Below are 25,942 nucleotides of genomic sequence, written 5' to 3'. Positions count from 1 at the left end.
TGTCCACATTATCAGACCTGTGACTTGCTTTGTGCCCATCTGTGTTTGTTATACTGGTCAGTACTCAGATTGCTTATGCAGAAAGTGAAAACCTGTGCCAAGAAATTAAGTCAATAAGTGAAGTTCTCCAATTAAATAAAAAGATAAATTCAATCTGTTTGGCAGTGTCTAGTTCCAATTAGAATAACTTGCGAAACGTTAATTTTTAGCCTGCATCTATGAATCAAAAGGCCCACTGCAGCCTTATATAAATATAGATAGATGCAGTTGGCATTCTTGCTGGGAAAGCATACTGGGTGGCACAGATCTAATGCCACGCAAGTGATGCCACAACTTCAGAACTGATGGCAACTGTGAAGGCAGGGGAAGAAAGAACTAAGTACAAAAGCAGAGAGCCATTAAGGCTCTGTGATAACAGTGCTCTTTTTGCTATTTGTTTACTCTTGTATTATCAGTGGGAAATCAGAGTAACAAGTTCAGGTTAAACTTAAAAATAAAGCAGTTCAGACTGTTTGAAGATAGCTGCTTTCAGGAACATTAGCATACATACAGCATACCAACAGCTGGTTAAGTATGACATACTGGCACTCATTCACTTATTCTAAAATGCTAATGAAGACCAGCAGTGTTATCCCTCGTAGTAAGCAGTGGTTTGTAAGAGTAGCACTCATATTGCTTACTGCCTTGAAAGATTTTCTCCGTATTATATTACTGTGAAAGAATAACTCTATATTCTGTCCTTCTGTAATGAAAGCCTTCTTGAAGCTGCTATTCCTTTATTCCCTTGAATGAGAAATGCAGTACTCCAGGTGGAAACTACCTGTTTCCATAAGAAGACATTTATTTTAATAACCTACTTAAGCAAAATTTTAAATACTTAATTTTGGCTACCTAGGCTTTTATTCCCTTATCAAGTCCTTTTTTATAAAACATTACTTTCACTATGCTCTTTGAAAGGCTGCTTAGGTTCTGGCCCAGTGGAACAATTGAATTTACTCAGGGTAATCAAATTCTACAGCAGCAGCACTTTTTTTCAAGTGGCACTTTCTTACCAAGAAGTTCAACTAAAAAGTAAAGGTAATTAAAACATTTTGGCTTTTTGTCAAATTCCAAGTAAAGGCTTCCTTGGCAAGTATCCTCTCTAATGTTTCATGTAAGTTGTTCCATAGAAGTTCCACATTCCTCAAGGAAAAGCTATTTTATAGAACAGGAATCTCAGCTATCCTTATTTCTTAACTGTTTTATTATTTATTGTTCCATATCACAACTCAGCAGTAGCATATTTTGTTGTAAATTCCTTCCATTACTCATAAAGCCACACAAACATCTTGGCGCTTTCCTCAGAGAATTCTTAACTTCCTATAAAAACAAGCAACAGAAAGCTACCAGGAAAAATAACCAGAAGTTTTTTAATCACTTGAGTCAATTTTATATGCCTAAGAGAAAGTAGGATTTTCTGCATGTTTAAGTCAAATACTCAAGTGAATTGCATGGACTATATTAAAAGAAACAAATCTATGATGTACCATTTAACATGAAATGTACTGTCAAATATGAGAATAGATTCTATTTCCTTCCCATTCTCAAAGATTTCCTGTGGTTGCTACAGAAATTGAAATTATTCTTGAATAGGCTTGCTTTTCCCTTTGTTCACTTAGATGTGAGATTTCACTTTTTTTTTTTTTTTTTTAAGCTTTTAAATCCCATGCTTTAAGTATAAAATACAGGCTAATATACCTGTCTGACACCTGTAACTTAGTTTGCTGTGATAATGCTTAACTACTCAGTATTACTCTGGCTACTAGAGGGGTTTGGATACAGTGGTAATACCAAATTTCACCATATTCAATATGGTATTTTCTGTACTGCATGATGCCGAAGTTTTACATTGATTACATGTAAATACTGTAGTCTGATCTATGCTGTGTGCAAATGAAAACATAATTATGCTAAGGCTTAGTTTAGAAGGAATGACCTACTATGGAGAGAATCAAGAAGCAAATCAGAATGCCAGGTACATCTGTACTTGATGTACTTGTCTTTTATGTCTTTTATGCAACTTACTAATAGGAAATCTACTAAATTTTACTAAATCTTATATATTTCAAATAATCTGAAAACTGGCTTATAAAAATATGCATTGCTTATTTCAAACAAAACTTTGCTGATGGACACAAACACATTTAACAATGAACTTAACTGACTATATGTCATCAAACATTAAATAGAATCTAGCAAAAAAAAGAACAAATAATTTTGCTTGCATTTTTGTCAGCTAAGAGCATGATCTCATTTTAAACTCAGTAAATCAAAGCCCATATAACTCTGAGGAAATAACTTTGTTGCTTTGCATTGGAAGTTTTACTCAAATATTTAGTTAAATAGCTAATTTTGAACTCTGCTCCTGAAAGTTGCAAGAAGGCAGAGCACTTACCCAGTGTGGCTAGGTCAAGCAAGCACAAAGCGCTTTGGTGTCAAGTGGACTGCATGCATCAATGTAAGATAACTCTGGTCACAATATTTCTTACTAACTTCACAGCCTTCATAAGAGAGGGCAAGAAATCCACCTCAGTTTATTTTGAAAAGATAGTCTTGAAAGATACGTATCTGACAGGAGTGTCCCGGGGAGATGTCTCAGCATTGATTCTTCTCAGATAGCAATACTGCTTTTGAGTTTCACACTACTTGCCTCAGGAAAGATTTAACTTTATTTTCGGTTACTCTGTCAGAACCCTCATGAAGCACCCTTGGCCCTGTAATACTGTAAGTAATATTTCACTTAGGATTAAAATATTGGTGTGGTATATATGGGTGAATTAAAGCAGTGATAAATTGAAATCACCAATCCCCAAATTGGAATTATATATAAATATATATTACGTACTGGTGACATGAATTTGCTGCTCCTGTTCTCCCCTTCAACTATAAAATATATGGAGGGGTGTGGTGGGGGAAGGCCTTCTTTGATCTCCTGTGTGAAAGCTAGTGTCTGAGCACAGAATCAGAATACTCGAACTCACAGAGATGTTAGCAGTGCATAACTTTCCTCTACAAAAATTTTGCTTTTCTTATCCAGCCCTAGAATTGAACTGTTGTCTCAGCAGTAATGTTTTAGCAGATACTTAAGCTCTTATGTTACTGTTCCATTTATGTAAGCCTTTCTTCTGCATTTAACCTGTTTTGTTGCTAATACAAAGCTTCCGTCTCTACCAGGAAAATCTGAAGTAAAGGAAAGGCTGAATAACTAGGTCTGACAACATCTGAGTATTAGATATCCATCTTGAAAGTATTAAAAATACTCGGGTATGACCAGGCATGTTGATACTCATTTCTCAGCAACTGCTGAAAGATTTAACAAATCTACTAACACAGCATAGCTCAGTTTTGGAGTAAGGCATAGCAGTAGACTTGTATGTTTGCATTCCTTTGACCTGATGTCTTTGCTAATTACTGTTCAAGTAATTTAGTTGTTTTGTTCATAGCATTGTTTTTTTAATCTTGCAAAAAGAAACAACAAAAGAAAGCTTTACAAAAATATGACCAAAATGAACACCATCTTGTACTAGCAGCTTTAAAAGTAATTTGACTTTTCCACTGGAGGAAAAGCATGTTCTTATGCATGTAATCAATGTGATAACTATAGATGAGTCTAAGAGAAATGAATCTGTAACAAAAGCAAGCAAAAATTAACAAATGACATCAAACATCTGATGAAAACATCCCTCAAACTGATAATCTACACACTAAATTAACCACGCATATACTTCTTTGAACTAGCATACATACACTGGATTGTCCAATGGAGCCTCACATGCTGCAGGCTAGCAATGTGTTCTGTGCTGGCAAGAATGCTGATGTTGATACCTGTAACAGAAATGTGGCCCATAAGCATACACCGAAACTTTCACCAACGCATTTTAGCCTAGATCTGAAATGCTGTGTACCAGCAGGCTTTATACTTCACAGTTCTGTTACCAACTCAGCTCAACCAACTCAAAAATCCTTCACCGTTATTATAACTTCAGAAATAGAATAATGAAAATTTAAAATTATGGCGTAAGCACATCTTAGAAGTCATATCCTTCTAAGCACAATTTGCTATATATTACACTGATATACCAAGTATCAAAGGGTGGCTAAAACAGGAATACTTGCCAAGGCTAATATATGCCTTTGATCACCTATCTCTGCTCATCTGAATGTTTAAGATGAACTTGAAAAACAGTGGATAAAGATTTATGCTAAAAGCAAATACTTAAAAATAAATAAATAAATTCAGTAAATGAAGGATCTAACTTTTCTTAGTATATGAACATATGTGTATGGACTGAAATAGACTTTTGTCTTCCTGCTAAGTAGAAATACATCAAACCCTTGAATGATGCCAGGTATTTATAACTTAATGTCTATATTATAATTAGTTTGGCTTTATCTGGGAATAACAGTACGGGAGAGAAGCTTGCAAGCTGTCAGATAGGCTGGCTAGACTGCTTTTGATTCTTGTCTCTTAGAATCTACCTTCGATAAAAGCTGTGTGATGTCAAAAAGAAAGTAAGCCAGTGTTTCTGTGTACAACAGAACCATATGCATACAAGAATAGGATCCTCTTCAATTCAATTAAAAAAAAAAGTTTTCTGAAGAATCACAACATATATGATCTGCAAGAAGATAAAGGGAAATTTAAAACTTTTAGTTCTGTTGCCTGCCATCCCTCAGTATGTTTGAACATGTATACACACAGTCAGAAATAATCAGATACACATGTGCACGTGCATACATCTTCCTTTTCTTATTCCACTGCTACTGATTCAATGCTCATCATTCTTCACATAAAGCTGAAATGTTGTTGTCATCTTGTGTGCATCACTACAATGGCCAGTTTCTTGAAAGACTAAGTACAGAATGCACTTCAGATACTGCACACAATAAATTGTCCATATGCAGGAAAAATAATGCACAACTTGAGGTCATTCCAAGTCAGATACCATACTATTTATGCAGTTCTGTGTCAGGTACTTGAAAAATAATAATCAAAAAAATCTTTCAGAAATTTGTCAGGAAAGAGCTATTTACTTATGGTTGTTATTTTTAAACTGTAGTACCTAGCTGTGAGTAGATCTTGTTGTTAGGCTTCTTCAGAAAGTCAAAATAAACCCAATAAACCAGCTTGGTTAGGTTTCTAAAATAGACTACATGTATATGTCAAACTACTGTGTTTGTTGTCTATGAAGTAACAAGGAGTATCCAGGCAGCAAAACAAATGAAAGCCTTGATTTGTATTTATTATTTTTTTTAATTATTTTTCCCCTGTTGGAGCTCATATACCTCTTATTCAAATTGAGCATTTATTCACTGTGCAGATGGCACAGATCACTTCAGCATCCCCACTCTGTTATTTTCTTGCTTTGATATTCTCAGTATACAGTGGTATACTGATTGGCATTTGTCTTGTGCTTTTCTTTCAAGCCTCCTAAGTTATGTTTCTGACCAAAGATACATCAGTCAGGCCTTAGGTTGAGAATCTGCTCTCTCCAATCTATTTCTAACTGGAGATGGAGACAGGTACAGTGCTGATTACCTAATAAAATATAGCTGTGTCACATACAACTTGGCAGAGGTCACTTTTAAACCAAATGGCTCTGGTGGTGAGGGGGTTCCGTTGGTTGGTTTGTTTATTTATTTTTGGGTCAGGCTATATCCCTCTTGTAAATAAAGGGGCAGCCAAGGTGCCTGTAACACAAAGTGAGACGGTGGACTTGGGCAGAGTCGCACAGCAGGGACAATGCTTTGTAACCAGCACATTTGCTTAAATTCTCAAGTTCCAAAGTTCTGACCAGCATTCTCATATGTCACTGCTCCATTTCATGTTAGAAGATAAGTCTTGGTAAGAGGTACTGCAAATGAGTAGCTAAAAATTCAAGAAAGCAACTTAATACCTCCTGTCTGAAGAGGAGTCTGAGAGAACTGGATGGGGCAGTGCAGGATCTCTGAATTTTCCTAGAAGCAAGTTGCATTGCGTTGAAATTGGAGCTGAAATTTTCTGCTGCACTACATATAATAACCCTGAGATACTGGATATCTACAATACCACAAATTGCAGAGAGAACATATGGAGGATAGAAAACTGGTAGGCAGCTTGTTGGAAATCTTAAAAATATACTTCATGTAAGACTATCAGTGATTTTTATTTTTTTTCAGTAAAAGATCATTGCTTACTGTTCATAGAGATGCACTCTCAGAATAAATAATTTATTTCACTAATGTTTAATGAAAAGCTCAATTTTACTTTGAAGTGTTTCCACATAAATTTGCATTTAAAACCTACCTCAATTGGCATTTCTGTCAAATATTTTTATTGTTATGTTTATAAAAAGGCAACATAAGAATCATAGGCATAAATGTGCCTAATTGGTAAAGTATTAGAGATGAATTGATTCTATAACACATACTGAACTGTTATGCAAAGTTTCTTTTGTTAACTCTCAAGTATTTAGGTTAGCTTGACCCTGAAAACAAATAACATGGATTTAAATATAGATATTTATGTACAAGCTTTGTATTGGACAGTCCATTCTACATACCAAACTAAATGATGATCTAAAAGATCTACTAATGCAAACCCTCAGGGCTTAGAACCTGCAGGCACACAGCTCTACACAACCCTATCTCAGTCTGAACAACTTCCACTGAGTTCTTGGAGAGCACAGGTTGCTCCAGAATCCATGCTTTCTAGGGAAATAGTGAGATCACTGCTCACTTATCTATGGTGGTAAAGACTGAACCTTTTGGGAGGAGGTGTCCTAAGTTAATAACATAGGAAAAGACAATCTTCCAAGACTTTGCTTCAGTATGTGGTTGAAAAGATGCTGATCGGAGAGGTGGAAAGGTATGTGTCTGAACAGTGACAATATGCAATGTTGTCATACCAACAGCATCCATTTTTAGTTGGATATGGATAAAATGAGTCTGTTCTGAACAAAATAACAAAAGTAACTCAGAAGAACAGACTGTGTTAGTTTCCTTTCCAGCAAAACAAGTATACTGCTTTGTGAACTTCGTATTTAAGAAGTTCTATTGTTATAAAAAAACACATGCAATTTAAGTTCTACAATTCAGGAATAAAAACCAGACAAACAAAAAACTACACAAAAACCTAACAAATTATAAATGACATTGTTTAACTATCTGAAACTCAGCTTGAGATATTCCCTACCGGAGGTGGTTTGATTTGTGGCTGATTTTGATCTATTCTTTTTGAAACTTTAAAATGTTATAATTTAAGCTTCTCATGTCATGTTTTCATTCATTTTACATTATTGTATTTTAAGGTTCTCCTTTTACCAATATCTGTACTGCTGCCTACAACATTACACCGACACGCTTAGTCTTGAGCAATCCAAATATTCACTGTACACACAGCTGTGAATTTACCTCTTTCTCCTGAGCCAACAGTTTGACTGTGAATCCTGTTAAAGTCACATAAACTGTGTGTGCATCAGACTCTTTTGGTTTAAATGTGACACATATGGGAAAGGCTATTCTATGAGAATTTGAAAGGTGTGATTCATGTTCATAAATCACATACTGAATTGTGGTTTTCTGAGGACATGGAGATTTCTGTTTCAGCCTTCTAGGGTTCCTCATAGCAGATTGAAATGGGGATGGCAATTACACACCTCTCCCTGGAGGGCATCAGTAGCTGCAGCCTTTGTATGTTGTTTTTTTCTTATTTGGTGTTTAGGAGAGGCTGCCCAGCAGTGTTGCTTTTCCTTTGGCTTTGCTGTTGATGTGACTTCATCTGAGCTGCAACCTCGGATTATGCAGCACAAGCCTCCCTCTGCAGAGAAACCCCAAATAAGGCCGAGAGAGCTCTACTGGAGGCTCTCTTTAAAGAAATGCTGGTTTGAATGTCAATTAATCTAAGGACTGAAAACGTGCATGCTCTTAAAAAAATAAAAATAAAAAAAGCAATAGGAGAAATGTTTTATATTGCAGTGGCTATCCTTCCAAGTTTTTATGACGATAAATTGATTGCCATTTAACGTAGGCACTCGATGCCTTCAGTGCGTGGAGCAAGCGAGGCTCAGCCCGCGTCCCACGGCTCCTCCTCGCCCGCTGAGGGGAAAGCCGCCCGCCCGGGCCGTGTTTTCCCGATACCTTTCCCAGCGGTGATACCCCACCCCTGGCGGCACGCACCGCCCCTCGGGCCGCTGCCAGCTCCCCGCAGCGCGGGGCTCGCTGCTCCCGGTAAGACTTACGGGCAGGTGCGGGCCGGCGGGCCGCGCTGGGCCCAATGTTTGAGAAGGCGCTCGCCTTAAGGAGCCGCCACAGGCGCAGCCCGCTGTGCCCGCGCGGCTCCGAGGGGCCGCACCGCAGCGCCTCGGCCGCCACCGCTCCCAAATGGCGGCGCCTGGAGGGGGCGGGGGAGCGGGGAGGAGTGCTCCATCGGCAGCTCGGTGCTCGGCCGCCCGGGAGGAGGGCGGTGCGAGGAGGAAGGAGCCAGGCGCGTGGAAGGAGCCGAGCGCCGGCGGGTCGATGGGCGGCGGATAAATGTCTCGCTGGGTGCGGGGCCGCCATTTTAGATGAGGAACGAAACGAACGGCGCCGAGGGGAGATGAGCCCGGAGGCGGCGGCCGGGAGGGAGTGACATAGGTAGGGCGGTGCGGGGTTGCGAGCGGATCGGAGGGCCTCGCTTCTCTCCGTTCTGCCCTTTCTCCCGGCTCTTCCTCGCTGTCGCCGCCGCCCGGAGCGGAGCCCCGGGCACGGCGCCGCGGGGAGAGGCGGCCGCTCGGGGGCGGCGGGGCCTCAGCCGTCCCCGTACCGCGGGGCCGGGGGGGGGCTCAGCCCCGAGAGCTGCGGCTGAGCCCAGGCCCGTCCGCGGGGAAGGCCCCAAAAGGGACGGGGGAAGGAAGAGAGGTGGGGCGGCGGGGCGCGGGGGTCCCTCGGCCGCCGGGCGAGCCGGGCGCGGTGCGGCCTCTGCCTGTCAGCGCCCGGCTGCGGGGAGCGGCTGGCCCGGCGCTGCGTGCCTTCCGGCGCGGGGCTGCGGGCTGCCCGGCGGCTTCGGGCCGTCACGTCGCCTCCTCGGCTCTCCGCTCCTCGGTACCGCCGGCTGCAGCTCGGTGTCCGCGCGCCGCTTCCTGTGGAGCTGCGGCCGCTCTGCGGCCGGGATCCGCCGTTGGCCGAGTGGAAAATGGGACTGTATCGCGGTAGCGTGACTGAGAGCGGCGTGAGCCGCTCGCTTGGGATCGTTCAGCTTCGGTTTACAAAGAAGTACGTAAACACCGGAGTGTGGTTGTTTAGGTTCCCGGTTCCCTCGAGCTGCCCTGCTGTTGCCGTGCAGATGTGCTGGTCTGTTCCCGGACTCTTTTATCTACGGTTCAAATGTACACAGAAATAACCTCGCCGACAGCAGCGCTCCTCCTGTCCCCTGCGTGCCCTGCCTGTGTCAGGTACAGCAACCTGCGTGGGTTTTCCCTAGCCTCTCGGGCACATCCGCGGGTGCAGGGACCTCACCTGGGGCTGTGAAGCCTCAGGCGCTGTGGTGGAATTGCTGCGGCACGACCTGTATCCACTTGGGTGCTGCTGCAGGGTGCTGCAGGCACGCAGACCAGGAAAGGACTATGTTGCAGTAAGCCTTAAACTTCAGTCAAAATACTTGGAAGCAATTGTGTACAAGAGACCTTTAGAGCTTTTAAAATCTGTCTACCTATTTATTAAAGCTTCTGAAAGACCCTGATCCAAGCGCTGCCTAAGATTTCTTTGTTGGATAACATCAGGTTATAACTGGAATGGATGTTCCTATCCTTTAGCGCTTGCTAGCAATGTAGGTGCAAAAAGAAAAGATTGCACTGATGAATAGGAGGGTTAAGTTCCAAGCAGTTTGGTTAAATCTTTTTCTGGGGACGTCCATTAAGAATGGAAGTGACTTTCATTAATTTGTCTTAAGAATATTTTCCGTAGGCAAGCCCTAAGGCTACAGTTAATCATAAAAATAAGTGTGGATCTGTATTTTATGCTTATGTAGTGGATGACTGATGAATACGGTAAGCAGTTCAATCTTAGATCATTAAATCAGCAGTGGACTGGCTTATTTGGGCCAGAGCAGCAGTGCTTCCAGAAATCTGGAATGTGTTTTCATGTGGTTTGTTGCCATGCTTAATATCTTCAGGACTGGACAATGTATTGTGCAATACTGCTGACAGACCTGTTCTGAAGAAAAAGCTGGAAGCGACAGGGAAAGTCTCTCTTTTTTCCGAAGAAGATACAAACTATTTTTTTCTGTTTAATGCTTTTGCTGTACGTGTAAAAATTCTCATATATATATATATATATATATATATATTTTTTAAGCAGCAACAAGGTCTGTTTGACTAACTTAAGGATTTGACTGCTGTCTCAGGGCCTGAACTTACTACAGCTTATTAAAATAAGTCCTATTTTATAAACCACAGACATGACCTACGGGAATGGTTGGTCAGCACTTCTTGGTGTGCTCGATCAGCACTGGTTTCTGCTGGGACATACGTGCCCCTCACTTCAGTTATTTGTCACATTTGCTGTTGAGAAACTGGGAGCTGAGGAAAAAACAAGTTTTCCCAGTTTTCTGCCTTTGGAAACAAATTAAGGTGATATGGTAAGCTGTTAGTTCTACAGCTGTTGCAGGAGGTAGAAACCAAAAGCTGTTATGTGAAATTGCTGTGACTAAAGAAGTCCTTAAGCAGTGAGTTTCAGATGAAGGAGTTGTGCTAATAAATTCATTTTTGTGTTACATACACAGAATGTTTAAATGACTTAAGCAAATGAGCTAAATTAAATATTTGTGTTTAATAGACTGTTATTTGTGTTTGGATCTGTGTCACCTCTGTGCTCTGCCAGCGCTCCCTTCTGTGATACCTTCAGTCATTCCCTTCGCCACTGCTTTGCAGTACAGCTGGCATCCCTTGCCATCCCCTTTTTGATACTGCCATGCTGGAATCTCTCCAGGTGTGTTCTCCTCAGCTCCTTTGTGTCTCGCCTCCCTCCTGGCTGCCAGCAGGTTCCCTAGTTGGGTTCTGCCATGTAGGACGTGCTGCACCTGGGGCTGCAGTGCTGGCGAGGGAAAGCAGGAGGTTCCTCTGCAGCTTGGCCTCCTATTTCCATAGCCTGTGGGAGCTCTGTATCCCTGATGCTTCTACCTGCTTGCTTTGCTGAAATAAGCAAATAAGCCCAAGAGTGTTTGGAAGCTAGGAGGAAGGACAGTGGATGGCATAGTAATATAGGGCCAGCTGCTGAGGAAACAGGAGTGAAAATGTACGTGCAGTTTGATTTCCAAAACTTGCATGTAAATGAAGCTTGAAAAAGATGAATAATTGGAAAGGGTGATTGATTCTTAAGGAGAAGCTCATGGACTCTATTCCAACCTAAAAATGCAGAAATCTAAGGACTGTGTAATGAGAAATAGAGCTTCAGTTTCTCCTAAAATACCAAACTGCATAAATCCAAATTACCTTTCTTTGAAGAAGTAACAAAAATAGGTAAAGCAAGATTAAAACTTGTGATTTAACCAGCATTTTAAGCATGACTTCAGTAGTGTAAGATAAATACATTTGTAAATGAGCAGCTGGCTTACATCAACATTGTACCAATTTGGTACATAATTGCTTACACAAAAACCTTTGGTATTTTCTGATCTGAAATCTAGTCGTTGAAAGCAGCTTCTAAATTAGAAATTAATTGTAAGAAGAGTTGATATAACACTCGGAAATTGTGTCCAAATGTTGCTGCTACCCAGATTTCTTCTTTCTTTTATTAATGATGAGTATGCACTGTCTTACTGGCTTTGAGACAGCATGAAGCTCACCTCACTTTGCATGGCTTTCTGTGCTGGCAATCCAGATGTGTGTTTGGTGTTGTTCGTTGCCTTTCTGAAAAGAAAGTCTGTTTGGGCCAAACTTGTGTGAATAATTCCCAGTGCTCTGTTGGCTCCTGCTGCGTACACTATTTTTCTGTAAACAACAATTTTGCTTTGAAAAGCAGCTGGCATACGCGTATTCCTTTGGTGACTTGGATATTGTGTTTGTACTGGAAATGCCATCTATTTCACACAGGGCTGATTTTATCGCAGCACTGAGTGCTGACCTTTTGCAATTTAATAGAATATGGTCATCTTGTGTACTGAGATGCTGCAGTGATGTAGTAGATGGGGATAAACAAAACCCTTCCCAAGTCGTTTGTAAATGAGTAAAGCGTTTTCTTGCTATGCTTCGGAGCTAAGAGTTGTAAGTGACAGTAAACTGTGTTTACAGAAGTGAGCATTTTTTTAAAGGCTTTTAACGGACACAGTGGGATGCGATTATTTGTTTTCCAAAGGTTTTTGCCTGCTGGTGGGGAATGTCAAGAATTAGAGCTAAGACTGTAGTGTAGACATGGGTTCATGTGGGACAGTGCAGCGGTGAATCCTGCTCAGTACATTTGTTTGCAGCTGCAGGTGTGTCTGCGTTCTGCGCATCCTGCTCACCGCGCTACGTGCAGCACAGCTCTCGCGTGGTTAAACCAAAGACAATTGGTTTTAACTTCAGGCAAAAGAGTTTTGGAATTGCCTCACAGCCATCTTTGTGTGTGATGAGTGTGTGTCTCTGCTTCGTTTTCTTTGCAGTTCGCCGAAAACCCTGAAGCTGGAACCTGTATTTCCAGGTTTACTGATAGAACGCTGTTTTGTTGTTCCTGGTTGCTCGCTGCACTGTGGCTCTTTGCAGATGTTGCACCAATTGCTGTAGTGCTGCCTGTTTTCTCTTACCTCTGCAGAACGTTGCTTCATTTTGGATTCAGCTTGCGCTGCTGACGCTAAAATATTCATTTCTGACAAACAGCTGTCAAAAAGGTGTTAATTAATATTGCTTTCCAGCCGAAATATGTAGTATCGGTTAGGAGCAGAGGGACAGTGCGTATTTTTAGCTTGCGAGCTGGAGGGAGGTGGCCTCACTAACTTGGAGCTGGGTGTGGCGTGGGGTTAACCATGTTAATTAAAGCTGGCTCAGAGGTTTAGACTTTAAAAAATGGCTCAGAGCCCCCAGCAAGGCACTTTGTTACATAATTTCTTTCACAAGAGAACAAACTGGAGTTCTGAAAATGGGTGTTTTGGCAGCACTGGGCTGTGGAGGCACCAGTGAGCTGCAAGGTAGTGCTCTGCTGCAGGAAAGGTGTCTTTCGTGGTACCTTTGCAGGGCTAACATTTAAGTATTTATTGAGAAACTTCAACATATGACTAATCTGCCGTTTTGTTTTCCTGTAGTGTTTTGTTTTGGTTGTCATTTGCTCCAGTACATGTCTCTGTTGACTCCATCAGTAATTCAGACTTCTTTATGTGTATTCTACTTGTTCTGTTCTCGGTCATTTCACCATGTTCGCTCAGTCTGCTCATGCTCTGAGTATTTTCTGGAGTGATCTTCCTGTCAGAGGTGAGAATACCTCTAAAGGCACTGCTCTTTTCACTTTCTGCACCCTCTTCCTACCTATGGAAAAAATTGTCTTCTGCCCCAATCCCCCCCGAACACTGCTTGCTTGTTGAACAATTACGTAAATTACCATCCTTTTTGCTTTAGTCCACAATTTTCCCTGTTTAGAATAAATAATGTGTGATATTTTACATGAGAACTTCTTGGTGAATCTGAACGAAGCGCAGTGTAACAGGCGGGGGTGCAGATCCTCCCATCCAATTGCATGGAATGGTTGTGGAAGTGAGATTTGCAGGAACAACAGTGAGGTCCTGCAGAGCAGAACAGCACGTGGAGGGAGGACAGTTAGATTGGAAGCTTCAGTGGTAGCAGCGCTGCCAGAAGGAAAAAAAGACTAGATATTGTTTTGATGATTAAAAAAACAAATTCCTAACTCACTGCAACTAGAATCACTAGTTCTGTAAATATACTGTAAAATAAAAAGCTTAATGTAAAGCTGAAAGAACCAATGATAACCTCTGAACCAGCTTCCAGCTGAAGGAAGTGCATTTTGATACACAGTAAAACTTAATATTTTTCAAGATTTGTTTTAGAAACTTTAAGCTGCTCTGAAAGTTGATCATATTGTAGGATGCAGCTCCAGCTTCATGTTCTGTAAAACCTTTTGTCAGAGTTCCAGAGGACCCGAATTTACCTAGCAATTGTTAATGGCAAGCTACTGTCAGATAAATATTTTCCTTACTTTAATAATCCCTGGTTGAATATGAACCCTTTCAGGCCTAAACTATTTCATACTGAGGCTACTGTGTGTGAATAGGAAACATTTTTTTTATTAGAGCAGCAGCTTGAAGCTTAAGGTGAACTAAATATTTTGATATTCATTCCATCTTTATATAGTGGGGTAAAAGATGTGATAGTAACATTGTGAGCCAAGTCATGTTGTGTTTTTTGTTTTGTTTTTTTGATCCTTTTCCAGTCCCCCTTCAAAAAGCCGTGAAAGCCATGTCCGGTCAGTTCCAATATGTAGGTATGTACAGGCAGAAACCTGTTGGTCTTGTTGGAGATTGGAGGATGCTGGTTTCCCTTGTACCAATTAGAAAGCTGGGCAAGTCCAGTGGCTGGCTGACAGGAACATTTTCAAGCAAAATAACTTCTCTATCTGTTTGATCCCTGGTCTAGCAGTTCTAAATGCTCATGTTGTCCTAGATGTTGTCTTTACTTGCAAGCATGAAAAGGAATCTGTGGGTTCAGGTGCTACAAAGTAGTTGTTCCAAGCTGGCTGGAAATGGGAGGTGTGTTCCCAGAAACTGGTCAAAATGAGGTTATTGGAGAATGGCAACTAGGATGGCATAAGGTAGCTTCCAGAATGTACTGCAGCCAAAAGAAACAACAGTGTGCAAGCCTCTAATTTTATGCTGACGTTTAACAGAAAATAAACTGTATTCTGAATTACATGATTCATTTGTGTTAAACGCTTTTAGAAGCAAGTATAAAGCTTACAGAGGCAATAATAGCATGGTGATACAGTGGATTGATTTCACCTGAAAGTGAATTTTGGCCTTGCTCTTCTGTTTCTCCAACATTCTGAGTTCTCTTGGTAAGTTGTTCACTGGCAATCAAGTGGTTATAAAAAGAGAGCCAGCTGATGTTGCAATCCAGGCAGTGGCCATATAGTGGAAAGACTCTCCTTTGGCATCTCCACGAGTGCTATTTTTACCTATTCCAGTAAGATCTGCCCTTGTGATGTTAAATTACAGGCCGTTACCTGGAATTATTCTGTTTTACAGAAGCACTATATGCTCTGAAGAAGATTTTAATAAAATGATAAGGCAGGTCAAGACTACAATTCTCACATTTGAAAATATTGTTTCTTCTGTCGCCACAAATAATATTTCTGCTCTAATTGTGATTCTTTAATTTCTGTTTGTGTATTTTATGGCAGGCAGAGAGGTTTTGCTTTGTTTTTCTGTTTTGGTTCCTTTGCATAGTAAGTGTTTTGTCTATCGCATCTCTCACGTGGAAGCTTTAAATAAGCAATGTGATGTAAAAGACAAGCCCAGGAATAAGCGGGTTGGAGTTTTTTTGTCATAACTTCCAAAAACTCCAACTGATGTTAACTAAACTTGATGTTCTCTCATCAAGGAACCGTAATGGGTTTCTTCACCCATTAGGAAAGGAGTTAATATTATTTCTTGTTAGAGATGTCCATCGCTGCTGGTGGCAGATTGCTGTACCTACCCAACTGGTAATGAGAACCGGAGAAAGCAGCAGGAGTGGCATCAAAGTGTGGTTTGGTTATAGAAGTATCACGTGGAGAACGTCACTTGTGCAAGGACTGCCTGAATCAAGAAATGAAATGTTTAACTTCTATTTTTCTAACCTGAAATATTGTCCAGGTGTATGTTTTAGAACTTTCAGCAAAAAAAAGTGACCTGAAAACACTGAAACACAAACTTGTTGTTTCACAGTTCTTGTTCAGCCTGTTTGTGAAATTAGGTGTACTTTTGTAGCAGAATTCTTAATATTTCCAATGCAGTGTTTTGATACCAGAGTATGGTCCATGATGAACTTGTGCAAGTTCCATGTTCCTGTACAAAACACCTGCTTCCCTTGCACCATCTCTTGTCCTGCAGTGTCTCAGGTGGAAATCCTGCAAGTAGGCACACTTCCTCCAGTATGCAGGCATTTTCTTCTCCCTTAGTTTTGCCATTGTCTTAGGTAAACAATTCTACTCACATTTAATTGAATCTCACGTCTGCAATAACAGCTGGTATTTTTGTCAGTTCACTCACTGCTTAAACTTTGATTCTTGCCAATTTGTTAGCAGATGTTCTCCTGTGATTTTCGTTTTCCGTGTTTCTCTTATCTGTCAAGAAAAGTACACAGCTTTGCTACCTTACAGCTGTTGCTTTGGGTACAGGTAGCAGTGCTGTACCTGCTCCTTCTTTAACCCATCACATGAATTTTATGCTATGTTTTCTCAATTTGTATTTGGGATTTCTTCTCACTCATTTTGTAGTACAAGTTTTTTTTTTGTCTCAGACTTCTAACTAAATTTGAGGATTGTAACTATGCTTGTTTTTGTCAGTCTGCTAATTGCCAAGATATCCACTTAAAAGGTCTTTTGTAGTTGTTTTGAGGATGCGTCCCTCTGGTCCTCTGGTCTGCTCTGTTTTTCTGTTTCTGGCCCCTACATACTGTCTGGTCTTATTTTCTACACTGTATTCCTTAGTAATGTAATCTGTTTGGGGAAAAGAAGAAATCAACTCTTGATTCAGTATGGATTATTTCCTAAGTGTGTCATTATTGCTCACCAATTCTGTTAGAACTGTACAGCTCAGCTTTTTCTTTGGTGTGTGGTGGGCAGCGTGCCATACCTTCTCCACACTCTGCTTATCACAGAATGGTTTAGGTTAGAGGGGATCTTAAAAATGACACAGTTCCAGCCCTCTGCTATGGACAGAGTTGCCAGCCACTAGATGAGGCTGCCCAGGATCCCATCCTTGAATGCCTCCAGAGATGGGGCATCCACAAATTCTCTGGTTGACATGTTACAGCGCTTCACCACCCTCTGAGTAAAATCTTTCTTCCCAGCATCTAACCTAAATCTCCCTTTTAGTTTAAAGCCATTTCCCCTTGTCCTATCGCTATCAGACTATAAAAAGTCAGTCACCCCTCTGCTTCTAAGTTTCTCTCAAGTACTGGAAGGTGGCAGTGGGGTTTCCCTGGGGCTTTCTCTAGGCTAAACGAGCCCAGCTCCCTCAACTTTTCATCATAGGAGGGAGAGGTGCTCCAGCAGGTGCTGCTAGCCCTGATGGCTGTGTGACTGTGTCCCATCTTTGCCTTCTCTAGCATGAGATTTGTTCTGGAAATGGCTAAGTAGGATGGGAACTGTGAGGTGGGAAGGCATTTTACTATTTACTTTCTAGTGAATGTTTCTGTATATTTGACTCCTGCTTCTTTAGCTAATCTTAGCTTCATATTTTTAATCAAGACTTCTTCAGATTCCCTAAGAATTCTTCCTTTTACAGTTACAGTTGTACACAAGAGATAGCAATAACCTTAGAGGCTTAGCTTGTTACTTTTTTTTTTTTTGATTCAAGGTTTGATGGGACATTTGTGGTCAGCAGGGTGGTTGCATGTGTAACTAAGGGCCTGATGTCTGAGAAGGAGGTGTACAGTTTCAGCCGTAAAAGATTTTTGTGGTGTTTCTTGAATAACTGCAAGTTTATACTGAGTTATTGTGGTGGTCATATAATCTGGCCTTATACAGTGCATCTCCTTACATTGGAGTGTTGTCTAGAAAGCAGTAGAAGGCCATGAAAACTGCTGGTGGATGGAAAGTAAGGTAACTCTAATGTTGTAATTCATGAAATCATTGGTTGGCTGTTGATTTGGTGTGTTGTATGTGTGCTAGAGTTTGCCTATTAAAGCGTTGTTTGTCTTGTCTTCCACAGATGATGCACTTCATCGTTTTGTCATAGGACTTCATTGACATAAAGGAAAACGAAAGGTACAAATCTCTGTCATGCCCTTCTTCCTTATCCTGCCTCATCCTTCCTTCCTTCCTTCCAGGTTCCATGGGTTATCCTCGGGGAAGGGACGTAGTACGAATGAGTTCTGTGCTTGTATTTCTTGACCATTACCAAAACTTGCTTTTTGTGTTTTGAAAAATTCCATAACTTTCATATGTCTACAGTTGTTTCAGTGTTTGCTTTATCAGAAGTGTATGCTTAACTTAAGCTCTTTCTTCAGTCAGTATCGATGGGTATTTACTTAGGAGGGCAAAGCTCTTCCTCTGTTTGGAACTTTATTGATATTTTCCTCTAGATACCACTTACCTTTTCACACAACTATGAATCTTTTTGTGAATAATCCAGACCTCACACTAAGTCAGGTCTGTGGCATTATCTTCCAAGGAGTGGGATTTGGTTGTTTGGTTGTTTTTGTTCTTGTTGTTTTTTGTTTTATTTTTCCTGAGATTATACCTCTGAAACACTTTGACTAGTAAAAACCCACACGAACTGTAAATTCATGGAAGTATTTAGTAAGATGATATAAGATAGGGTTGAACTGTAACATAATTTTTCTTTGCAGGCACTCAAGGCACTAAGTGTTTGAGATGTTCTAAGTAATTTTGCTTGTATACAGTCTGTAATTTATACTTAGGTTCAGTTTTTATTTGCCAATTTTTGCAGGTTTCTTTGCAAGTATCTGTGTTTTGGAAACAAGTCAAGCTGTCCAGGCATGTTGTAACTTAAATTCTCAAGTATTATCATGTTAGCTTTGGTTCACACTGCAGAAACTTACGTTAATATACTCCCAGGTGCATTTACTAGCTCTGAAGTAGGAGGAGGAATAATCTGTTCTTGTGTTGCAAGCTCACAGAAGGTATCTTCAAGGTTCCTTTCAGACTTTTTTTGGCTACTGCTGCCCCTACTCCTCTCTGTCCCACAGGCCTGGACTCTGCTGTGAGGTGACCAAGCAGCAGTTGATCACTGCACAGCCGCTCCTTCACGCCCCCCCAGGGGCGATGGGGTAGGGAATCCCAAACTCGTGACAGGTTCCTTTGTTGATTCTATGCTCAGTTCCATAAAATTGCTGCATTGACCTGCCTGTGGCACTGCTGGTTCTGGCAGAGATCCCACATTCAGTGAAATACACTTAAAATTTAAAACTGGTCTGAGGACACTGGAATCTTCAATCTTTTGGATGTCTGCATCCTCCTCCAGTCCTCTGCTGTTTTGTAGCCATTTTTAGTAGTGGCAGTATGCTTGAACTGTGTAACAATTCAAACATGTAACCTGCATAACTATCACATGTCAGTAGTTACTTAGTTAACCTCATCCTCAGGCTGTCTTTCTTTTCAGAAAACTGGTATTTATTTAAAGAGCAGTCGTGGCATCCTCAGTGTTAATTCATTTACTACATGCAGCTGAAGAAGGAGAAAGCTGATAATTCTTTGTGCTAAATTCTCCGTCACTTTTGTTCAATTCTCAAGAACTTGTGTGGGAAGGGCATTTGGTGGATTGCTGACATTTGAGTAACTTTTTCATCCTTGCTGTAAAGTGGATGAGTTCCAGGGAACTCTTAACACAGTTTGGGGCTTTCATCCATACTTGAAACAATTCAAGCATGAAAAAGCTCAAAATGCAAATAGGCACATGTCTGAGAATGTGTGTACAGTTGATAGCAAGACTTGTGGGAAAAAAATGCTTGTCTGAAGTCTGACTTGCCTGTGTAACGTGAATGCCCCTGTAAACACATAGCTCTGCTTGTGCAGGGCAAGGCCCTCTTGGGTATCTGTCTGTTTCTCTACATCCTTTTCTGATGAACTCTGCTGGAAAGAAGGTAACATTATGGTGAAAAGCCAGTCTGAGTGTGACACGAGTGACATGTAATGTGATTCTGATAGAATCAGGTAAAGTAAAGCATTGGTCAGTATGCTTTTTATTTCTAGTAAAGCATTTGAATTTACCAAATTTAAAAACTAAAGTCTTAAATATCACTTTGGCTGCAGTAATCTTCATTATGTTGAAAGAACACCTTAAAACATTAAGTGAGCCCCTCTCGATATTTATTAATTTTTATTATAAGGTAAATGTTATAAATCTTATAGGTCATTATACTTTAGGTAATGGCTGCTAAATCAGTCTAGGATTCTCTCTAGTACTAATGAATAGGCATCAAAAAAGAATAGAGGTTTTATGCCATGCTGTAGGGTTTTGGTGCTTTGTTAGCAAACTTTTTACCCAATGTAAGTTGAAAAAAATGTTGTGCTTTCCCAGGTCATCTTGTTCTTTCATGGCTGTTCTAATAATAGTTAATGGTTTTTTTGTTGTTGCTGGTTTTTGGGTTTTTTTTGTTGTTGTTTTTGTTTTTTTGGAGGGGGAATCTAAAGTCAGCAATTATACTTAACTACAATTTCTAAAAGTTACGATTGAATGCTTGTAAACACCAGCTGTGTTTTTCTTTACCTGAGGTTGTTGCTGTGTGTGGTGTTCTGTTAGATACAGGCAGAGTGTTTAGTGCTTCTGGTTCTCTAATGAGGGAATCTGATTTTTGTAAGGGAGCTGACAGAGCTCTCTTAGTTTGGACTTGATACAAATTTCACATGGGGTGAGATGGGTGACTGACAGCCTGACTGTGTGTGTGGAAAGCACAAGCCAAACAGATGGTAGCAGCACTTGGTTAGGAGAACTAGTCTGGAGCCAGTGTAACCACCAGGAGGAGAGCAGCACAAAGCAGCTGAAGGTGCAGATAGTTTTGGAGATGAGCACCTCATAGTTAGAGCCTGAAGTAGAACCTAAGAGCGGAAATGTCTTAAAAGTGATTTCCTGCAAATTGGGTTAGAGGAAGATGGTTTGTTGTAGAGCTCCATGGTCTCTGGGTTACTGTACAACCAGTATGCTGCCTTTATTACTGTAGAGGGAATGCATGGTGGCTTTTATATTTATTTTAATCATACTTCCAGAGGTGCAAATACTGTTTCAAAACATTTATGGCTTGTGCTCATTGAATGTTCTACATTTTTCAGAAAAAAAAACAACACTTTAGGGCTGTAATATTGGAGTTGTATGGCTTCATTGATGTTTTCTAACCAAAATTTTAGTCTCAAAGTTTTTCTTAGATACAGGAAAGTATTAATCTTGCAAAGGTTTAATCTATCTGAAGGTATGTCAGCCTGAGCAGTTGTATTCCCTGCTGCTGGAAGTAGATCCCAGTGCTTGGAAAAACAAACAGTGAATAAAAACGCTTTTTCCTTCTTGAATACCTTACAGTTACAATAGCAAGAATATGTTGGAATTGGTGACTATGAAATGGATGGTTCAGAGAAACAGGGATGCTGAACAGATCAGAAAAACTGTTAAGGAAACATAGAAGGTTTGTATGTCATGGATCAGGGCTAGCAGGAAATACCCCAAACTTACAGGTGTGGGAGATGCGCTAGAGTTCTTGCCATGATGCTAACTCTTGCCCCATGCTTATATTTGTATGGATAACAGCTTCATTTGTTAGGAATGGGTCTATATTTATCTCCTGGTATGTAAGGATAAATGTTTAGGAAGTACAGCCATGTATCACAATAGTTACTTGTTTGGTGCAGAGGGCTTGTTTGTTTGTTGCTGCTGTTCTGTGTTGTTTTCCCACAGCTCACCCAGGCAGTACTGAATCAGTTGGAAATCACTGTAAGTGAGGGGAGCTGAGGGAGACCACAGTTAAATGCATTGATAATCTTTAGTCACAGTGATAAAAATTTTTTCTCGTAAGCAACTCTTAAAATGAAGACATTTGTTAATAGGTAGTTTTCAAATGAATTCTGCATTTTTCTTCTCTGGTATTTTGCCTTTATGCATATTTTGCTAAATGTGAACATGGCTATTAATTGTTCACGTGGGAAAGACAGGCAAAGTTGTGTGTGTTTGTTGGGAGGGAGAACTGGATTTATGTTGTCTTTAAAAAGCTCTTGGAGTCTCTTCCAGAAATAAAGGAAAGGCCAAGGCACTTTGTTCAGTATACAGAGCGGGCTGTGCTTTGTGTCCTGTGAGCTTTCAGCTTCTCTTGTAGCAGTCAGCACTCCTCAGGAGACGGACCCAAATTCTCGACAGTTCAGACTAAACACTGCTGGTGGTCATGGAAAAAGTTAAAGTAACTTTAAAGTATTTTGGGGATTTGCTCTGTAGATGGTAAAAGACAGGATTTTGATTTGACTTCATGCTGGTGAAATACATTTAACTGTTGATCTTTGTTGCTTCTCCTAGCTTTCCCAAACAAAGGATATCTTTTTTTTATTCTCCAAACATGATTACTCTATGCAGGTAGATTGTCTATAGTTCCTAATAATTCTTAATTTTTAGTACTGATTCAGGAAAATGTGACTTTCAAAGTAATTAAACCACAAGTTTTTGAAGTTTTTGTTCAGGTTGTGTTTAGGATGGGATTAAATTTTTCTAATGACATTGTTTGTGGAGAGTATTGGTAAAGCTTAGATAGATAAAAGTAGATACACTGCTCTGTAAAGTCATTTTGGATGAGGGAAGAAAAAAGCTTCTGAAGTGTATTAGATTTTAGAGTGCTTATCACTGATGAGAGTTTTCTGCCTAATCTGGTTTTAGAAATGAAGCCTAGGGATTATTCATTCAGTCATTTTTAGGAATTTGTTACTGCCGGGTACGTGCATGGCACAGCAGTTTATTGTGTTTGCTTTTAATGTGTGTACAAATGGTTGTCATCTTGCAAAGAGTGCTGGTTAAATGTGCAGTCTGGATCATAGTGTTTAATATATCTGTGGGAGGTAGGGGAATTATAGGAGATTTTTTCTCTTAGAGTGTTTAATATGAGATTTATCACTATCGATATTCTAGTGGTAGTGAACCTAGAAGGAGATCAATTTGCTCATACTTTAATATCTTAAAATATTACTTGGATGCTGCTGTTGGAGTTCTTAGTTGTAGACAGACTAGTAATTTTGATGAAGAGTAGCTGGAACAAAAATGTAACATTTAGCTGGCAATGGATCATTGGACATAGTGCAAGCCTTAATAATGGATAATATAATGTCTCAGAAACATGCTTTTAATTCATTTAGAAGAAGAAAAACTAGTTTTTGCTGGAATAGGCATAAACTTGGAATTACGTATTTGTGAAGGCATTGTTGTGAAATCCTCTTATATTTTAAATTAAATTTCTCTTAGAACATATCAGACATCTCTTCACTGAAATGGACTGGTGTGGACCTTGGGAAAGTTTGAGGAAAATTAATTTAGTTTCAGTAGAAATGTATTTCATCAGATAGTGGTTGGAGTTGAAGATCCAAAATGAATAAATAAACCAATGCTAGGGCACAGGGTATGGTACACTGGAAGGTAAGCAGTGCTTGCATGTGTCTCATATAATGAGGTGACCAAAATGGAACCCACCCATGTCCTGTGAAGCTGTCTGTCTGTTGTCATTTGCTGTTGTGCATGCTGTTGTGTTCAGTTAAGAACTAGAGTCCGTGTGCATATTTTGTGACTGTATATTTGTTACCAGTTCAGAGCTAGTCACACAGTTACCATGTTTGTGTCTTACTGGTATGCATGCAGTGAACTGTTTGAATTCAGTGTTTTTATTTTGTATCTTTGTTTTTAAAATATATAATTTTCTTAGCTCGTTTTCTTTACCCTAGAGGGCAGTGGAAAGGCGTAAGTAATTCATAAATTACTTCTTAAGGGATAACTTAATTGTCCTTGGTCTTCCAAAATAGTTCAGAATAAGATCAGTGACTGTTTGGAAAGTGAAGGTATCTAGGAGTGGCCCGTGTGGTATCGGAATGCAAGTCTTGTCTAGACTAAACCCTCCATTAATCCAAGAAAAATAAGACATCACGAACAAAGTTACAAGGACTCACGAGTTCTGTCTTTCTTCAAAAACTGTAAGCTTGTCCTCTCCAGTGGGAAGGTTCCACCTCTACTGCCATACTACCAACATCCACCACTGACATCATGGGCCAACATAATAACGTAGGTGGCATTACTTGCAGAGCAGCCCTTGTGTATTTGTGGGAATTGCTGGTTAGAACTCCTCAGAGAGTGCCACAGTCTGAAGAGAAGTGTTTGGAAAGCTTGATTTCCTTGAGCAGAACAGTTACTTAAAACAAAGGTCCTAGGAGAGCAAAGGCCGTGGGTGCGTGATCAGAGATACTGCTGATATTTGCCTTGTACAGAAGGCTGGCAGCAGCTGATCTTGAGCCTGCTGTACGTGCAATTACAAAAACAATTGCGTTAGTTTCTCTGAGTAGGCCTTTCTGTAGTGTGCAGTAGGCCTCTCGCGTTTGGATGAGAGAACACTGCTAAGAGTAGGAAAGTACTTTTCTTATGTTACGAAGTGTAGCTTTCATCAAGATACAAGTTTGAATGTTTTATTTCCTGTTTTCACTGAATTCTTCAGGAAATGTTGGCAGCAAGTCAAAGTATTAAATGTATAGGCTGTAATGTTACGTTGTGGTCAACTTTCATAATAGCAATAGCAACAAGAGTCCAGTTGGACTGGATGATCTTGGAGATCTTTTCCACCCTTGGTGATATGATTCTGCACAGTATCTAGACATTTGAAATGAAATATTAGGGAAGTTGAGAGGTTAGATGACAAACTTGACTGGTTTTCATGCTGATACCCTTACCTATCAATTTATCTCCACTCCTTTTATTAGGGCTGTTCATATGCATAATGTGGCTGTTGCAACTGCACGTAACTTCTTTTTCACCTTTCTGTTTCACATCTAGGAAAATACATTCAAATTCTAGATCACTGTGCTGGTGCTTGGTTGTATATGCAGAAGTCTATTGTATTCCTCACTTCTATCTCCCACTCTCCCTCCTTTTTTCAGAGGTTCAGTGTTTCCATTTCTCTTTTCCCTTTTACATCAAGTATAAAACTGTTGTCATTTATGTTCCATAGATTAAAAAAATAATAATAATTTAAACTATCTAAATCTTACTAGAACTTGGTTAGAAATTGAATTTTAAATGTTATTTAAATGATATTTTAAACAACGTCCAGAACTTTGTGCAACTGGACCTGGGGAGCTGACAGCATTGACTCAGGGATGACATGAGTTGGTAAGAAGGAGAAGATGTCTATGTTCATCGTATGAATTGTCAGTGAAAGAAATGTTCACAAACTAACTCGTTAGGTCCTTCTGTAGCATAGAGTACAAAAGGCCATAGTGTGGAATGTGGAATGGAGGGTAGAGGTGTGCTGTTCTTAATATCCGTATGGAGATAGGTGATGTGGTTTTGGAAAATACAGTAAGTTTCATGGGATAGTTGACAGGGATGCCTTAGAAGTGAAAGGGTGAGCAAAAGACCTTTTATTATCCACCTGGAATTACACCGCAGTGGCTTTTTCTTTGTGAGGATGTGAAAGAAAACGTTCTTGGTATAGTTATAGTGACTTTTTGCAGCTCGGAGCTTCTGAACTGGAGTACCAGGAGTCTGAGGGCAGAACTGGACAGAGCCGTCTGGTTTGGGTTAAGACCCGTTCACAACCAGTGCTTACGCAGTTCTTGAGCAGATTGGACTGATAGTGATTCGCTCTCCTGCACTTTTGCCTATCCTCAGCCTGAAGTCTTCTAGCAGAACAAGTGCTCACTTGACCCTGTGGGTGAGCCACTTCAGGGACTTACAGGGGAGAAAACAGTTGTTTCACTGAAATGGTTTCTTACTAACTTAGATTAATTCAATTATCTTCAAATTCAGGAAATAATGCCACTATTACAGTATCAGTCGTAGAATCACTACCACTATGGTTTTGCTGGAACCTTTTCAGACTTTCCATCTATCAGGCTCTGGGCAGCCTGGTCTGGTGGTTGGCGACCCTGCCCGTGGCAGGAGGTTGAAACTAGATGATCATTATGGTCCTTTTCAACCCAGGCCATTCTATGATTCTCTGACTGTTGCCTAGTTTATGACATCCTGTCATCTTGCTTGCTAGTGTTCTGAGGCTGTGGACTGTAAGAACTTGTTAGG

The 25,942-nt window shown here is 40.3% G+C and overlaps 2 protein-coding genes across 7 annotated transcripts in view; one reads left to right on the top strand and one right to left on the bottom strand.

Moving 5' to 3' along the window:
* The window catches only part of LOC109369912 (uncharacterized), a 69,130-nt gene extending 49,339 nt beyond the window's left edge, over positions 1–19,791 (bottom strand). The window contains exons 1-5 of the mRNA XM_085236157.1: positions 19,670–19,791; positions 8,934–9,238; positions 8,259–8,839; positions 5,937–5,997; positions 3,787–3,864 (exon numbers count right to left, since the gene is read on the bottom strand). Of these exons, the coding sequence (XP_085092283.1) occupies positions 3,787–3,864; positions 5,937–5,997; positions 8,259–8,839; positions 8,934–9,238; positions 19,670–19,791 (1,147 nt within the window). The remainder of the gene's footprint in view (positions 1–3,786; positions 3,865–5,936; positions 5,998–8,258; positions 8,840–8,933; positions 9,239–19,669) is intronic.
* RAF1 (Raf-1 proto-oncogene, serine/threonine kinase) overlaps positions 1–25,942 on the top strand; it is a 69,745-nt gene that overhangs the window by 21,228 nt on the left and 22,575 nt on the right. For 3 of the 6 annotated variants that reach the window (XM_085235586.1, XM_085235585.1, XM_085235583.1), the window contains exons 1-2: positions 8,510–8,652; positions 17,891–17,946. The gene's annotated coding sequence lies outside the window, so the exon portion shown is untranslated. Of the gene's footprint in view, positions 1–8,155; positions 8,248–8,509; positions 8,653–9,337; positions 9,450–17,890; positions 17,947–25,942 lie in introns of those variants that run through there. The other 3 variants (XM_085235584.1, XM_010718436.4, XM_010718435.4) reach the window with 3 other exon arrangements.

This window comes from Meleagris gallopavo, chromosome 14 (assembly GCF_905368555.1).
Source record: "Meleagris gallopavo chromosome 14, MGAL_WU_HG_1.1, whole genome shotgun sequence".
Lineage (NCBI taxonomy): Eukaryota > Metazoa > Chordata > Aves > Galliformes > Phasianidae > Meleagris > Meleagris gallopavo.
The sequence above is the reverse complement of the archived record's forward strand: the minus strand, read 5'-3'. Positions and strand labels throughout refer to the sequence as shown.